Here is a 17,905-nt window from a genome sequence, read left to right as displayed (position 1 = left end):
CAGGGGAGGATACTGGCATGGGTTGACGTTTTCCCCTCCAGAGAATCTTCCCGACCCAGGGATTGAGAATTACATTAGCAAATAATAAAATTATGCAAAATATACAAGAAATAAACATTTTAAAAAGTTAAGAGTTAAAGAAATTGTCTTAAATTTTAATTCTTTCAGTTTTATAAGTGAAATGCTGGCCTTGGTGAGTCCTATGTTTTCCCTTAATCTGTTTTCACATTCTCCAGGAAGAGGGTGAAAACCTACCCTTCTGCTTAGAAGACCTAAACTGTTACTGAATCTACCTACATTTTTTTCCCAAATATCAGATGTTTCCAAGTTCTTTCAAGTATTATAAATCTCTGAGAATTGAGGAACTCATTGCCTCCATCTACTGTCCAATCCCACAGTTTTCAACTGGGAAATTAATAAATTCTTTGTCAATGTTGAAACATGATATTTCTATTAAGGCTTCAATGAATAATCTTATTCTAGAAATGAGGCCATCAGAGGATCGGTTTGTTTGGAGGATATTTTAATGTTAACCCCCATTCTGAATAGAACAGTTTTTATTTTCAAAGTTCCAATTCCACCTTAAGTTACACTGAGTTTTTAAAGGCATCTGGCCAGTTGCATGACTGGGATCCTCTGGTCAAGCAAACATGAGGGACCTGGTACCATTAAGTTCTCTGGGTGGAGATCTGAAAGCATGAAAAGATATTCAGCCAAGGAGGAAAGGTTTTCAGAAAATAGGTAAGAGTGTAACTGAGCAAGATCCTATGGGTACTTCAGGGGAAAGCCCCCCTCCCATATTCTCTGATTTAGCTCCTCTCTGGAGTACCTAGATAATAGTGTCTGAGGCACATTTCCTGAGTTATTTTACAGATGTGAAAGTCAGTTCAGTTGCTCAGTCATGTCTGACTCTTTGTGACCCCATGGACTGCAGCACAGCAGGCCTCCTTGTCCATCACCAACTCCCAGAATTTACTCAAATTCATGTCCATCACGTTTGTGATGCCATCCAACCATCTCATCCTCTGTCATCCCGTTCTCCTCCCCCTTCAATCTTTCCCAGCATCAGGGTCTTTTCCAACGAGTCCGTTCTTCACATCAGGTGGCCAAAGTATTGAAGTTTCAGCTTCAGCATCAGTCCTTCCCATGAATATTCTGGACTGATTTCCTTTAGGATGGACTGGTTGGATCTCCTTGCAGTCCAAGGGACTCTCAAGAGTCTTCTCCAACACCACAGTTCAAAAGCATCAATTCTTTGGCACTCAGCTTTCTTTATAGTCCAACTCTCACATCCATACATGACTACTGGAAAAGCCATAGCTTTGACTAGACGGACCTTTGTTGGCAAAGTAATGTCTCTGCTGTTTCTATGCTGTCTAGGTTGGTCATAATTTTTCTTCCAAGGAGCAAGCATCTTTTAATTTCATGGCTACAGTCACCATCTGCAGTGATTTTGGAGCCCCAAAAATAACAGTCTGTCACTGTTTCCATTGTCTCCCCATCTATTTGCCTTGAAGTGATGGAACCAGATGCCATGATCTTAGTTTTCTGAATGTTGAGCTTTAAGCCAACTTTTTCACTCTCCTCTTTCACTTTCATCAAGAGGCTCTTTAGTTCTTCTTTGCTTTCTGCCATAAGGGTGGTGTCATCTGCCTATCTGAGGTTATTGATATTTCTCCTGGCAGTCTTGATTCCAGCTTGTGCTTCATCCAGCCCGGCATTTCTCATGATGTACTCTGCATATAAGTTAAATAGGCAGGGTGACAATACACAGCCTTGATGTGCTCCTTTTCCGATTTGGAACTAGTCTGTTGTTCCATGTCCAGTTCTAATTGTTGCTTCTTGACCTTCATATAGATTTCTCAGGAGGAGGAAACCCTTTAGGGAGCTTTATATTGGCACCTTTACAATAAATGCTGAGCTTTCCTTCACTGCAACCCAGTGTCAGTAGATTAACTTTACTGCAAATTGGCGAGCAGACCCCAGTTTGGTGTGGTAATAAGAGGAATGTAAATTCTTGATGAATAAAACTCTTACCCCACCCCACTCCCCCAGGAGATAGCATTATACAGTTAGCACAGAATTTTGGAATGAAAAGTCTTGGTTTCAGTTTTGGTCCCAACAACTATTGAAAATATGATTGTGTTGAAGTTTCTCATTATCTCAGTCCCTTCAAATTTTTATGAGGATAATAGTGGTGATGTGAGAGTTGGACCATAGAGAAGGTTGAGCGCCAAAAAATTGATGCTTTTGAACTGTGGTGTTGGAGAAGACTTTTGAGAGTCCCTTGGGCTGCAAGGAGATAAAACCAGTCAATTCTAAAGGAAACCAACCCTGAATATTCATTGGAAGGACTGATGCTGAAGCTGAAACTCCAATGCTTTGGCCACCTGATCAAAGAGTCAACTCATCAGAAAAGACCCTGATGCTGGGAAAGATTGAAGGCAGGAGGAGAAGGGGATGACAGAGGATGAGATGGTTTGTTGGCATCACCAACTCATCGAACATGAGTTTGAGCAAGCTCCAGGAGATGGTGAAGGATAGGGAAGCCTGGCATGCTGCAGTCCATGGGGTTGCAAAGAGTTGGACATGACTGAGTGACTGAACAACAGCAAAATCGTGGTGATACCTCTTGGTGATGAAATGTCAGTACATCCTAAAATGGGCTTCATAAATGTGAGTTGTTACTGTGGGCACAGTAAAAATAGCTTCAACTATTTGGTGTTTTTAACTTAATTTTTCAATACTTCATTATTAGTCTTTGACCCAGCAATTCACTTCAGGGAATTTATCCTAACAGATATAATTGAGTATGGGAAAAAAAGATATTGTCACGTTATTCACTGCAGCATTTCTTAATAATACTAAAATGCTGAAAACAACCTAGATGCCCACCAATAAGCGTCTAGCTGAATAAATTATATCCATTGGGTGGAACAAACGGAATGCCATGCAGCTGTAAAACAAAATAAGGAAACTCCCTATATTTTGTTAAGGAAGGCTCTCTAACACACATTACTAAATAAAAAAGCTAAGTGCAGAACTTGACTTTTACTGTAGAAGAGAGGAAGAAAGGGAAAGCAGTCAAGAAACAGTAGTCAATAGACTGCTCCTCAAGGGAGTGTACCTAACAATCTGATACATATCTTTGAGTTGTTTGCAGGAACTCTGGTCCCCACCAGGTGATCCCAGACTAGTTGGAATCTAGGGAATGATGATATTGACCTTTTCTGACCCTCATGACTTCAATTAACTAAAGCTTGGCCTGTCAATCTTTGCTCCAGTTCTATGCTGAATTCCCCCCACTCCAGCCCCTTCATGAATATGCATATACCACAAAAACCCCTTCATGCCTATGTAGAACACTGTTAGCTTAAAAATTCCCCAGGGACTTCCCTGGAGATCCAGTGGTTAACACTTTACCTTCTAATGCAGCAGGTACAGGTTCCAGCCCTGGTCAGGGAGTTAAGATCCCACATGGCTCACAGCCAAAAAAACCAAAACATAAAACTGAAGTGATATTGTAACAAATTCAGCAAAGACTTTAAAAATGGTCCACATCCAAAAAAAAAAAACAATTTTCCCCAATTTTGTTGTTTGGGAGAGACACTGCTTTGGGAGAGATCCCTGTGTTCTCCTTACTTGATGAAAGTAATAAATCCTTCCTCCTCCCAGTGTTTGGCTTGGTTGTATCTTTTGGAGGTGAACTCAGTTTTCAGGTAATAAAGGATACACAAACAATAGTGGTTAACTAGGGAATTTCCTAGTGGTCTACTGGTTAGGATCTACTCTTTCACTACCCAGGGCATGGGTTTGACCCCACAAGGCGAGTAGTGCAGCCAAAAAAGAAAAAAGTAGTGGTTACTACTGCCAGAGGTGATGCGGCTGTGTGGGAGGGAAGGAGATTTTCACTGTATATATTTTAATATATATTTTTGGATTTTGAAGCATGGGAATATATCCAGTTCAATTCAGTCGATCAGTCGTGTCCGACTCTTTGCAATCCCATAGACTGCAGCATACTAGGCCTCCCTGTCTATCACTGACTCCTGGAGCCTACTCAAACTTATGTCCCTCGAGTCAGTGATGCCATCCAACCATCTCATCCTCTATTGTCCCCTTCTCCCACCTCCAATCTTTCCCAGCATCAGGGTCTTTTCAAATGAGTCAGTTCTTCACATCAGGTGGTCAGAGTATTGAAGTTTCAGCTCCAGTATCAGTCCTTCCCATGAATATTCTGGACTGATTTCCTTTAGGATGGACTGGTTGGATCTCCTTGCAGTCCAAGGAACTCTCAAGAGTCTTCTCCAACACCACAGTTCAAAAGCATCAATTCTTTGGCACTCAGCTTTCTTTATAGTCCAACTCTCACATCCATACATGACTACTGGAAAAGCCATAGCTTTGACTAGACAGACCTTTTGTTGGCAAAGTAATGTCTCGGCTTTTTCTATGCTGTCTAGGTTGGTCATAACTTTTCTTCCAAGAAGCAAGCATCTTTTAATTTCATGGCTGCAGTCACTATCTGCAGTGATTTTTAAGCCCTCTAAATAAAGTTTGTCACTGTTTCCATTGTCTCCCCATCTATTTGGGCCAGATGCCATGATCTTAGTTTTCTGAATGTTGAGCTTTAAGCCAACTTTTTCACTCTCCTCTTTCACTTTCATCAAGAGGCTCTTTAGTTCTTCTTTGCTTTCTGCCATAAGGGTGGTGTCATCTGCCTATTTGAGGTTATTGATATTTCTCCTGGCAGTCTTGATTCCAGCTTGTGCTTCATCTAGCCCAGCATTTCTCATGATGTACTCTGCATATAAGTTAAATAGGCAGGGTGACAATACACAGCCTTGATGTACTCCTTTCCCGATTTGGAACCAGTCTGTTGTTCCATGTCCAGTTCTAACTGTTGCTTCTTGACCTGCATACAGATTTTCCCACAGTTTGTTGTGATCCACACAAAGGCTTTGTCGCAGTCAATAAAGCAAAAGTAGATATTCCAAAATTAAATATTTATTTGAGAAGAGACTAATAATATTTACATGGCTGAGGAACTAAACGTGTGGCTTATCTTAAATATACGATAGCATGGAATGACCTCAGCAGGGGTCAGTTCTGCGAGAGGAGCAGGGAAGGTCGAGGGCAACTGTGGATGAGAAGTCTGTTTAGATGGAGACATCAAAAAAGGAAGCTCTGTGTGTGGCCAAATATGTAACAGGAACAAACAGGCAGGTGCCAGTCTGCCTGAAAATTAACATGAAGGCTGCTTTCAGTAATGGAGAAAACCATATGGCTTTTATGATATAGGAAGTAATGAAAAATGAATAAGAACAATTGGGAAGACAGAGACGTCCCAGGTTACCTTTGTTGTTGTTAGTGATTTTGAAAATTATTTTCTGGTGGTGGGAGTGGTGTATGTGGAATGAGAGTTATTTCAAATGTAATCAAAGGGTTTAGGAAAATGCTAACCAGCAGTGGTAAGAACAGAGAATGTTAACCATCTTGGGAGGGAGGAAGTTACATACAGGCTGTGGTTGGAGGCTTCAGGGAAGGCAACGCAGTGCAGGAGACTGAGTCCGAATTAGAGGCACCAAGGCATTCTGCTTCCTGGGATCCAGCAGATGGGGAGACAAATGTCAGGCTGACAGGGTAATCATCGGTATCAGGGCTATGATATCTGCTAACGGTCAAGGCACTCGCAGAAGAAATAGTGTCTCCAGGGTTACTCACAGGGTGTGGGGGTGGATAGGCAAGACAGCTCCCACCTAGCCAGAGACTTTGAGAGTCGTGAGCAGGGCCTCCTGGGATGCTCTATACTGAGTACAGTCTAACTTATATTCTGAGACTCAGACTCTGAGTCTACCCAGACTCTGAATTAATAGTTAGACTACTAACCCCAAGGCTGCAGCTCCCTGGGGACAGCCCTCAGGGATCAGGGTGTCATTAGCAGAAAGGGACTAATGACCCAAGACTCCCTGCTCTGGGCTTGGAGCAAAGCACTTGGGGACAGCCATCTCCTCCAGTCTCACCATGCAGTTTAAATCACATTTTCCTCTTCCTGGGTATTTTGAAGCTTAGTGTGAATATCTAGGAGTGCTTTTGAAATCCTCTGATGAAAGGTGCAACAGAAATATAAAGTATTACTATCAACACAGTAAATATTTTAACGGCAACAGCAGAAGTTCTATGGGGAGGCAGAGCATAGATGCACATTCCAACACCCAATATTCCTAAGGGAACCATTGGGGAGTCAGAAATGGTACTTGTGCAAGAGAAGAGAAGCCAGTGATAGTGAGGGAAAAAGAGTTGAATTAAGTAAGAGCCCTCTCTATAAAGCTGCCCAGTGGAATGGTAATGCCCACTCAAACAGGCTTCATCCAGATACCAAGATTTCCCCTCCAAGTACCAGCCACAAACATGAGTGACAACTGATGTGGATGGTGGAGCAGGTCCAGGCCCAGCCTTTGCGCAAGAGGCAAGCTGCTTCTGGAAGCACTGTTGTCCCGTTAGCAGGCAGACAGGCTCTGGGACATGCCAGCCTGTCAGCTGACTGTTGTAGAGGGAGGGGCTGATGGAGGCTTCCCCTGACAGCACCAGTCTGCCTGAGGTCGACAGGTGCCTGGCTGACCCTGGAGCGTGCTAGGGCTGAGGGAGTGGAGAGAGGGGACAGAGTGATGCATGACCAGGCAGGATTTTTCCCCCACCACAGGTCCTGGGAATTTTGCTGGCAAGAATAATCAGCTGGGCTTAATTTAGTGCAGTTTCTTAATGGCTCTTACGCAGTAACTGAAGTTAGAAATTACTAATAACTGCCAGGTGAGTATAAATGATGTTTCAAGCACAGTGCTCTAGTCAGCCTCTATATTTTCTCATTTAATCTTCACAACAACTCTGGGAGGTAGTGCTACTACCCTCATTCACAGGCAGAGCTCCGAGAAGGTGAAGGACATGCCCAAGACACTACAGTAAGTGGTCAGGCTAGGACCTGAATGCAGGAACTGTAACTCCAAAGCTGTTTTGTCTACAACACTATGTGTCTTCCTCAATGGTTAAAAAGCAACCATCAGGGCTCTGAAATTTTGTTTTCTTGGTTATTATAGTCCTAAAACACACTGCATCCAGAATGTTATCGTCAAAGATAAGGTAGCAAACAAGCTTTCTGCCAACTAACAATATGGCTCAGGTTTTGATCCATGCCTATAAATGGATCTTATCCAAAAAAGAACTACTTTGAAGTCGAGGAGACATGAACATGGACCCCCTGGCCAGGCTTCCATATTTGGTGCCTCTTTCGGACTCACTGTCTCCAGCCTCTTTCCACTTTCCAATCTATATTCCAGACTGTGGCCAGAAATAACTCTGAAAAACCTGTCTGTTTGAAAATCTCCAGGGCTCCCAACTGCGTTCAGAATAAAGCCGGTCCGAATGGGCAGCCCCGCTCGGCCACGCCCCCCGCGGCCCAGCCCCCGCTGGATCTCTCTGAGCCCCAAGCAGTGCGCACTTTCACACCTCGCTGTTATTATTAGCCCTGCTAGTTCCTTTGCCTGCAATGGCCTGGGCTTACCTTCGTTCTGCGTCTGGCAAATGGCTTTCCTCCAAAGGCTGGTTCAAATGTCACTGCCGCTCCCTCAGCGTCCTGACCCAAAGCAGAATTTATTACTCCAGTCGCTTGACCCTCCCCCCTGAGGGCACCTGGTGCCCAAGCATATTATACTACTTACCATCAATTACAGTACATTACTGGATACAGCTGGATCTTGTTTCCAGCTAATTGAGGCAAGGGCAAAAACCATTTCTTACCATCTTTGCTTTCAGAGGCCCAGGTATACAGCAAATGCCCTAAGTGTTTTAGAAGAAATAGATGTAGTTATGTGCAAAGGAACCGCTCACACAGCACCACAGCGATGATCTCAAAGAAAGTCCCCAATATATGGATAACTGGGGTAGCTGGCTTCCAATTCCTTCTCTACACATCATTACTTGTGATCCACAGAGCTCCTCCACCATGAAATAGAGAATAACTTTATCTTGTGCTCCTGAAGGGTATGAAGGGGGTCCTACAGCAACCCCAAATTGCTACCAAAGCACCTTTGCTCTTCCCTGTGGTCAAAAGAGGAAGTTTTGTTTACACAAGGGAAAAGGCTGTGTTGCTTAAAGTATAGTTAAAAGCACTGGTTTAGGATAGTCCCTGGTGCTCCAATGATTAGGACTCAACGCTTTCATTGCTGAGAGCTCTGTGGCATCACCAAAAAAAGCCCTGGTTTTGATGGTCTCTTCCTTTACTTCCTCATGACTATCCATCTGTAAGCACCTCTTCCTAACTGGTTTTCCAGCCTCTAGTCCTTTCCTCTTCCATCCAACTTGCAAATTACTGCCAGAATAAATTTTCTAAAATATTACTTGAATATGTAATGTATATGATCACCAAAATCCAGCTGTACAACGAGAACACTAAACCATAACCTGTGTCTACCTGTACATACTTTATACATGTCAACCCCTTGCTTAATTACCTGGAGCTGATCACTGTCTTTAATTTTTAATTCTACTTTTTAAAGAATGTTTTATTAAAGGGGAAATGGTGGGGGAGGGGTAAACTAGGAGCATGGGATTAACAGATATAAACTACTATACATAAAATAGATAAGCAACAAGGACTTACTGTGTAGTACAGGGAACTATATTCAATAATCTGTAATAACCTATAATGGAAAAGAATCTGAAAATAATAGACATCAAACTGAACCACTTTGCTGTATACCTGAAACTAACACATTATCAACCAACCATACCTTAATAAAAAAATAGCTTTATTATATATATATATACACACAAATCTAGTTGGTTTTGCAAGTCTGTAAAGATAGTACCATACTGTGTCTATCTCCTGGTACATGCTATTTCACTAATATGAATTCGAATTTCATCCATGCTGATGCTCTTGTTTATTTTGCTGTTACATAGTATTCCACTGTGTGCCATACCACAGTGATTTATTCCTTCTCCTGCCAACCAACTCGGATCCTTTCCAAAGCTTTGCTATTACGGGTAACGTGGCTATCAACATTCTTGGTGCACAAGTGTGTTTGTACATTTCTGAACTGGGATGTTAGGTCATAAGGTATACAAATGTTCACCCTTATGAAATAATGTCAAAGACTCTAATAAGCCAGATAAAATTTTCCCTGCTGAAAAATAATTCAGTGTAACTACAACTTGCAAGATAAAATCTAAACCTGCCATTCCATGCCAGTTACCTTCTGGTCCCAACCTAAATTTCATACTTTATCTCTTATTGTCCCTACTCACCCATCCAAGCACTTCCCTCTCCAGTTGGGCAGATTTGCTCCCGAATATAGAACCCAACTTGCTCATTTTCAACAGTGTAGGCTCTGCTCCTTCCTTTCTAGTGTATAATTTCCATGCACTCCTGCTACTGCCCTTGGGTTCTCCTTCCTTAAAGAAACCTACCCTGTGCACACCTGCCCACTGAAGTCTCTTCCCCCAACTCCTAAAGACCTGTATTCTGCATATCATAAACCATCAACCTTCACCCAGACCCACATCTTAGTGAGTGTGTTGAGTTTCTTGCTGCCTTGTTGGAAAAATGGATGTTCTAACTACTGTGTGATCAGATGTACTTGGAAACTCAGCATTTCCAAATTCAGTATCTAGTACCTTTCTCACCACTCTCTTGACAATGGAATTACTTAATTTTGGATTTGATTGTTTTCCACATAACGTTTCACATGATTATGTCTTATTTTCCCAATTAAGTCATCAGCATCTTAAAGTACAAAGACCATATTTTAAAATTTCATTGCAGTCTCTACAACATTTAATGCAGTCTCATGTGTGCAGCTAGAACTCAATTCAACAAATATTTAACACTTCAGTAGATACCTGAAAATGCAGAGGCTTGAAAGTGTGTTTCTAGAAAAATTATATTCTAGCGTACAATTTAAATATTATATATACGTGCATAAAATACATATACACAAAAGCTTAAGTGTGTGTATATACATTTGTACAAGCTTAGCAAGTACAATAAAGGCAAAGGTGGTCTGGAGAGAAACTTTCCAATCACAAAAACAAGAAACAAATAACATCCAAGCCTTTAAACTGCCTAAGAAGTTACTCTTTGGCAAAAACTGTTAGGTTGAGTTTAGTGCTATGGCATCTGTCTCTGAAATATGTTAATGTTCATTTTTGTCATGACTGTGCCTGGGAGATAACTCATTTAGTTAAGTGACCTTTTCTCTCTCAGTTCTCTTTTGATCAAGTTGCTGCCCACCTGCCTAAAAACAATGCATGGTATAATATTTGAGGCAGAAAGAAACCATACTGTCTCCCAATTTAAAAAGTATACCTTAATTTTATTAGTAAGAAATATTTTGAGAGAATTTATTGTATTTGTGACCCAAGTACATGATTTTTAAACATGAAAGGGTTTTAAGCAGAATCATACAATCATTTAGTAAAAGTGCTGGTCATCAGATCCCGAGAAAAGCAGGAAGGCACTTTCTCTTTTTGGTGTGGATACTGTATTGAACATGTTGCTTAACTGGCTGTTTATTTGATGGAGTTTAATCTGCTTCCCTTTCGTCAGAGTCTTCCTCCTCAAACTCGACTAAAGGAGCGTGTCTGTTGGCCTGAGAACCTTCTTTGTGGAATACCTTCTTGATCGTGCCATCCTTTGGCGCCTTTATGGTATGCTGTAGAGACACAAGGCATGGCAGACAATGGCTGTGATACTAACGAGGGTTGAGCACACACCAAGTCAAGACACAGGAAGAGTGAAAAATGAAGTCAGCTGCTTTGATGTTTTGTCATGTATCAGTGCTTCCTGACCTTTCTCACATCACAGCACACTGAGAAAATAAAAACATGTTTATGGTGCACTTGGGGGTTGAGAGGAGTCATTACCTTGATACACCTGTAAACCATTCAAGGTCAATAATTGGGAAGCTCTGGATTAGCTAGTAATTCTTAGCCCAAGCTTCACAGTAGACTCTCAGCTGGGAAGCTTTTAAAAACTACTGATCCTTGGGCTCCCCTACAGGAAACCCCAATTCAACTGGACTGGGGAAGGATTTTTTTCCCCCTGATATTTAAAATGGTCTTAACTTACAAAATAAGACAAAAGAAAAATTGGGACCGATAGCTCCCAAAATTTACTTGGCAAGTGAACCCATGATTTTACTTACTTCCATTTTCATGGCAATCATAACCATCAGAGAGTCTCCAGCTTTTACTCTGTCTCCAGCTTTCACAAACACCTAGAGATTCAGAGTGGCAGGTTAATATCTAAAAAGAGAGGTCCTTTGTGATGGTCTACATGTGGTCTGACAACTGGGCAAATTATACACTTGATTTGTGGTGTGCAGAGTTGGTACAAACGTACAGAGAAGTATGTGTCTATGTGCTTGTCTTGTCTGCCAAAGACAAACATACTGGCCCAAATCAGAGACCCACAGGTCAGCCTGTCATCAGTGGGGTCACTCCTTAGTTCCCCACCTTCACCACCCCCCGCCCCATCTAGTTTTCCTTGAATCAGATGAATACACTCTACATATTTCAAGTCTTTTTGTTTTCTCATGAACAGACAGACAAGACATATCACCAACAGGGAAGGACTATAGGCCCACATTTTTTTATTGTGCTTTGCACATAATGCCTTTTTTTTTCCCCTTTTTTTAAGAGATTGAAGGTTTGTGGCAACTTCATCAAGCAAGTCTATGGGTGCCATTTTCCCAACAGCATTTGCTCACTTTGTGCCTCAGTGCCACATTTTGGTAATTCTTGCAATATTTCAGTATTCCTCCACCAGTAAAAAGATTATAACTCACTGAGATCAGTGATGATGGTTAGCATTTCTCAGCAATAAAGATTTTTTAAAAATTTTATTTTATATTGGCATATAGTTGATTTACAATGTTGTGTTAGTTTCAGATATATAGCAAAGTGATTCAGTTATGCATACATCTAAGTATTTTTTAATTATGGTATGTATGTTATTTTTTTCTAGACATGACGCTATTGCACACTTGACAGACTACAGTGTAATCATAACTTTTATATGCACCGGGAAACCAAGAAATTCATGTGACTTGCTGTACTGTACTTGGTGGTAGAGAACCTCACAAGTAGAGATACTGTAGTATCTCTATGGTATGCCTGTACTACACTTAAATGTCTTCACGACAGGCAGAGTGCAGGGTCTTGCCTGGCTTTCTAGTTTTTAGGTTGTTAAAAGAATTAAACTGGTTGGCAACCCAGAAAAAAATCTCTATTTTCCTTTTTTCAAGTATAAATTAAATCATATACACCATATGGTTTTACTATCTTCTTGGTTAACATGGTTTTAAGTAGTTTTTAGAAACATCACACAGTAGAATTAGGTTCTGAAGTCAATGCGTTCAGGCCAAATTGTGAGAAATGAGAAACACGTCTCAAAGCCCCTCGATCACCCAATGTTGAGTGATAGTTTAGTAGCATTCAATGAAATCAACAATCTGGGTTTAGGCCAGTTACGGGGGGAAAAGTGCATCTTTAATCGTAAACCTTCTGCAGGGATGCCCATATTACGAGAGGCCTGTTGGGAACTGAGACTGAATGAGTGAAAGGCAAGTGCAAGTTCCCCAGCCCACTGCCCTTCTGGGGCAAACATTTCCACACAGGAGTGGTGGGTGAAATCATTCACACTATTTAAGTAGTTGTTTTCTTCTTCTACTTGTTGGTACCAAGGATTTTTATGACTTAAATGCAGTTGAGGGCACTCTATTGTACGCAAGTAAATAAAAGGAGACCACTGATCTACCACCACTGGAAGTCATTATCAGTATGGATCTCATATCTGAATATATACTGCATTCAACACCAGACACGTTGTTCTTCACTGATACCTTTCAAATTTGGGATAATGCTTAGTGAATGTTGCATTTTAGTCAACTAAAGACAACCTGGGTTATTTGTACTTTGATGGAATTCTCACTTCAAAGCAAAGTCCTTATCATAAATTAGGTAAATTTATGATTCACTGAAAACTGTACTATAGAACTTGACTCTTTGATAGATCTTCTTGTTTTCTTGAAATGGATGCTTTCCAATGAACAAGATTTAGAGAGGGGGAGAAGGATATATGAAACAAAGTTCAACAAAGACATTTATTGGGACTTACTGGACATCATTCTACATATATTCACGTCAATACCTTTTCAATAGTTCCAGTCATAGGAGCTACAGCACCCCCTTGGGTTTCTCCTGAGCTTGCTGAAGACAAGTATCGGGGAACCGGAATGCCAATCTGAATACTTCCATCCTATAAGTAGAAATGATATTTACAGGATATATATATATAGGATGTATATTTATAACATAAATTAGAAATGAAATTAAGATATTATCACTGTAGTTTTACGAATAGGCCTGAGGTGATGATTATTTTCAAGCTATTTGTTAAATATGAGTCTTATTTAATACCAGGATTCTAACTAGCTTTGTGAAAGTCACTCAGTCATGTCCAACTCTTTGCAACCCTCCATGGAATTCTCCAGGCCAGAAACTGGAGTGGGTACCCTTTCCCTTCTCCAGGGGATCTTCCCAAGCCAGGGATCAAACCTAGGTCTCCCACATTGCAGGTGGATTCTTTACCAGCTGAGCCACAAGGGAAGCCCAAGAATACTGGAGCAGGCAGCCTATCCCTTCTCCAGCAGATCTTCCTGACCCAGGAATTGAACCAGGATCTCCTGCATTGCAGGTGGATTCTTTACCAACTGAGCATTTGAGCAAATTACTAAACCCCTTTCAGTCTTGATTTCCACTATAAAGAAGTAATGGCATACATACCACAGAGGGGATTAAAAGAATTAAGTACATAACTGTTGGTAAAAGACAGCCTCTGTCTACAAGCCAGTTTTAGTAGCATCTCCACTCTCAGTTCCTTAGTCTAAGCCAGGAACTCTTCTTAAGAAATATATAAAATGTCCTTGATGGTCTCAATAACGTTATGAGGTGGGTATTGTTACTTATTCCTGTTTATAAATAGGAGAACTAAAACCTAGAGAGTTTAATTTGCTCAAGGTCAAGCAGATGCTGGTAGGGCCAGGATTTGAAAGCAAACAGCTTCACGCATCAGAACTCATCAGTTCAGTTCAGTTCAGTCACTCAGTCGTGTCCGACTCTTTGCAACCCCATGGACTGCAGCATGCCAGGCCTCCCTGTCCATCACCAACTTCAGGAGTTTACTCAAACTGATGTCCATTGAGTCAGTGATTCCATCCAACCATCTCATCCTCTGTTGTCCCCTTCTTCTCCTGCCTTTAATCTTTCCCAGCATCAGGCTCTTATTCAAATGAGTCACCTCTTCGCATCAGGTGGCCAAAGTATTGCAGCTTCAGCTTCGACATCAGTCCTTCCAGTGAATATTCAGGACTGATTTCCTTTAGGATGGACTGGTTGGATCTCCTTGCAGCCCAGGGGACTCTCAAGAGTCTTCTCCAACACCACAGTTCAAAAGCATCAATTCTTCAGCACTCAGCTTTCTTTACAGTCCCAACTCTCACATCCATACAAGACTACTGGAAAAACCATACCTTTGACTAGATGCGTATTTGTTGGCAAAGTAATGTCTCTGCTTTTTATATACTGTCTAGGTTGGTCTTAACTTTTCTTCCAAGGAGCAAGCATCTTTTAATTTCATGGCTACAGTCACCATCTGCAGTGATTTTGGAGCTCAAAAAATAAAGTCTGTCCACTGTTTTCCCATCTATTTGCCTTGAAGTGATGGGACCAGATGCCATGATCTTAGTTTCCTGAATGTTGAGCTTTAAGCCAACTTTTTCACTCTCCTCTTTCACTTTCATCAAGAGGCTCTTTAGTTCTTCTTTGCTTTCTGCCACAAGGGTGGTGTCATTTGCCTATCTGAGGTTATTGATATTTCTCTTGGCAATCTTGATTTCAGCTTGTGCTTCATCCAGCCTGGCATTTCTCATGATGTACTCTGCATATAAGTTAAATAAGCAGGGTGACAATATACAGCCTTGATGTACTCCTTTTCCTATTTGGAACCAGTCTGTTGTTCCATGTCCAGTTCTAACTGTTGCTTCCTGACTTGTATACAGATTTCTCAGGAGGCAGGTCAGGTGATCTGGTATTCCCATCTCTTTAAAAATTTCCACAGTTTGTTGTGATACACACAGTCAAAGGCTTTGGCATAGTCAATAAAGCAGAAGTAGATGTTTTTTTTGAACTCTCTTGCTTTTTTGATGATCCAGCGGATGTTGGCAATTTGATCTCTGGTTCCTCTGCCTTTTCCAAATCCAGATTGAACATCTGGAAGTTCACAGATCACGTACTGTTGAAGCCTGGCTTGGAGAATTTTGAGCATCACTTTGCTAGCATGTGAGATGAGTGCAATTGTGTGGTAGTTTGAGCATTTTTTGGCATTACCTCTGTTTGGGATTGGAATGAAAATTGACCTTTTCAAGTCCTGTGGCCACTGCTGAGTTTTCCAAATTTGCTGACATATTGAGTGTGGCACTTTCACAGCATCATCTTTTAGGATTTGAAACAGCTCAACTGGAATTCCATCACCTCCACTAGCTTTGTTCGTAGTGATGCTTCCTAAGGCCCACTTGACTTCGCATTCCTGGATGTCTGGCTCTAGGTGAGTGATCACACCATCATGATTATCTGGGTTGTGAACATCTTTTTTGTATAGTTCTTCTGTGTATTCTTGCCACCTCCTCTTAATATCTTCTGCTTCTGTGAGGCCCAGACCATTTCTGTCCTTTACTGTGCCCATCTTTGCATGAAATGTTCCCTTGGTATCTCTAATGTTCTTGAAGCGATCTCTAGTCTTTCCCATTCTATTGTTTTCCTCTATTTCTTTGCATTGATCACTGATGAAGGCTTTCTTATCTCTCCTTGCTATTCTTTGGAACTCTGCATTCAAATGGGTATATCATTCCTTTTCTCCTTTGCTTTTTGCTTCTCTTCTTTTCATAGCTATTTGTAAGTCCTCCTCAGACAACCATTTTGCCTTTTTGCATTTCTTTTTCTTGGGGATGTTCTTGATCACTGCCTCCTGTACAATGTCACGAACCAGAACTCATGCTCTTCATCAATCCATTCTACTGCCTCTGCCATAATACTGTTATAGCACATAGACTATGGAAGCAATGCCTGGCAAAAGGAGATCATCCTTGACTCCAAATATACAGTTTAATTACTGGAATACTGAAGGCATCTCATCACAAAGTACTCTGGTCTGGAAGATGGTTCTCAAGTGTGAGAAGGCTCTAAAGAGGTCACAGGAAATTTGATAATCCACTTCCTTTCTTCGCCCACACAGAACGCTAAGGTCTCCTAACAAGCTCCTGATCATATCCATGCCAAGCCTACCTCAACCATCCTTCAACTGCCAAAAGACCACCACTAACCCACACGCACCTCCCCTGTAAGGAATATCTGGTCCACAGACTCCTCCCACAATGGTCACCTCCTCCCAAGTCTCCACAATTCCCAGTGCCAGGAGGACAGTGGTTGGGGGAAGTGTTTAGAGTATTTGAGAATTAAAGGAAGAAATGGATATGTGTCTGTCAGTGAGAATCTGTGAGAACAGATGTGGTGAATGGAGAAATAGAGAGGTAGAAACGTGACAAAGATTCAGACTGAAAGGGGGATAGACACAAAGTCACAGCAGTGAGAGAAGGAAACAGGATGTGCTGCTCAACCTCATCCCCCTGAGGGCACTGTGTGGCATACAGGATCTCTGACTAGAGATTAAAACCATGCCCCCTGCATTGGAAGCACAGAGTCTTAACCACTGGACTGCCAGGGAAGTTCCAAAACAGGATCTTTCTAATTTCTCAGTGGAATACTTCTGGTCAAGCAATTTTCTCCCAAACTCCAATAGTGTTATTATAAAACACTAAAAAGACATTACCATGGAAAATAGGTAAATAGTGTTTTCCAGGATAATTAGCTTAATTTTACTAGCAACTCCATTAACAGAAGATTTCAGATAAGTGCAGTCTCCCTCACTGCAAAGATCACCAAGGACATGGAAAGTTTTATCTTCAATCTGAAAAAACAAAAAATTAAGATCCTTAAAGTAAATGAACAACCTTACAGAATTAAAATCAAAATCAATTCTTTACTGTTAATAGTTTCAAAAGGAAACAGGTAAAAACATTTTTTTAAATCATGCAGGAAATTTCCTAAGATTCATAAACAAAATAGTCTAGAAAGAAACAGCAGTAAGATAATTAAAAGAAAAAAAAATAGTTATGTAACATATCTACAGTAGCACCATAATGCTACGGATAAAGGTTCCTTTAAGAATAATAATAAGAAAGTGAGATAGAAATACAAATCAAAGAAAAATTATTAAAATTCAGTTGAGTATATTATATGTTAATACTCATTTCTCAGTATCCAAAGTCAAATTGAGTTTTACTGTGCAAAAGTTAGTGATGAATAACACCAGAATCTCACAATTAGATTGATTTCTTTTATCTCACCAACATGGAGATTGAATTTATGGGTTTTCAGTTATGATTTAAGAAGATAAGTTAGCTGGAGATTGAGCACAGTTTTCTTACTCTGAGAGACAGAGGACCAAAGAACAGATTTCACACTTAATCTTTTCAAAGTAGCTGACAAAAGGACATGAAATCACGCTGTTCTAAAGGATGTTTTCTCATTTATATACACAAGAAAAATGTCCCCTATACACATAAAATTCATTTAAATCTTCTTTATTTTTCAATTCCCCTGTTAGAGTCAGAGTCCTGTGGCTATTCTTTTCAAATATATTATATAGGTTAAAGTGAAATAGGTCACACTGCAGTATTTATACATGGTTCTCATCTATCCTAAGTTAAATATGACATTTCACTCTGCTTTG

The 17,905-nt window shown here is 40.8% G+C and overlaps 2 protein-coding genes across 6 annotated transcripts in view; both read right to left on the bottom strand.

Moving 5' to 3' along the window:
• Positions 1-7,582, bottom strand: part of DCUN1D1 (defective in cullin neddylation 1 domain containing 1) — a 55,843-nt gene extending 48,261 nt beyond the window's left edge. The window contains exon 1 of the mRNA XM_044944336.2: positions 7,559-7,582. The gene's annotated coding sequence lies outside the window, so the exon portion shown is untranslated. The remainder of the gene's footprint in view (positions 1-7,558) is intronic.
• Positions 7,583-10,349: 2,767 nt separating this feature from the next.
• Positions 10,350-17,905, bottom strand: part of MCCC1 (methylcrotonyl-CoA carboxylase subunit 1) — a 60,205-nt gene continuing 52,649 nt past the window's right edge. For 4 of the 5 annotated variants that reach the window (XM_025287711.3, XM_025287707.3, XM_044944325.2 and 1 more), the window contains 4 exons: positions 16,943-17,080; positions 13,208-13,315; positions 11,202-11,273; positions 10,350-10,709 (listed from right to left, as the gene is read on the bottom strand). In XM_025287711.3, coding sequence (XP_025143496.2) covers positions 10,581-10,709; positions 11,202-11,273; positions 13,208-13,315; positions 16,943-17,080 — 447 coding nt within the window. In that variant the 3' untranslated portion in view covers positions 10,350-10,580. The remainder of the gene's footprint in view (positions 10,710-11,201; positions 11,274-13,207; positions 13,316-16,942; positions 17,081-17,905) is intronic. The other variant, XR_006551630.2, reaches the window with a different exon arrangement.

The sequence above is a fragment of the Bubalus bubalis genome, chromosome 1 (assembly GCF_019923935.1).
Source record: "Bubalus bubalis isolate 160015118507 breed Murrah chromosome 1, NDDB_SH_1, whole genome shotgun sequence".
Classification (NCBI taxonomy): Eukaryota; Metazoa; Chordata; class Mammalia; order Artiodactyla; family Bovidae; genus Bubalus; species Bubalus bubalis.
This window is presented reverse-complemented; position numbering and strand designations above follow the sequence as displayed.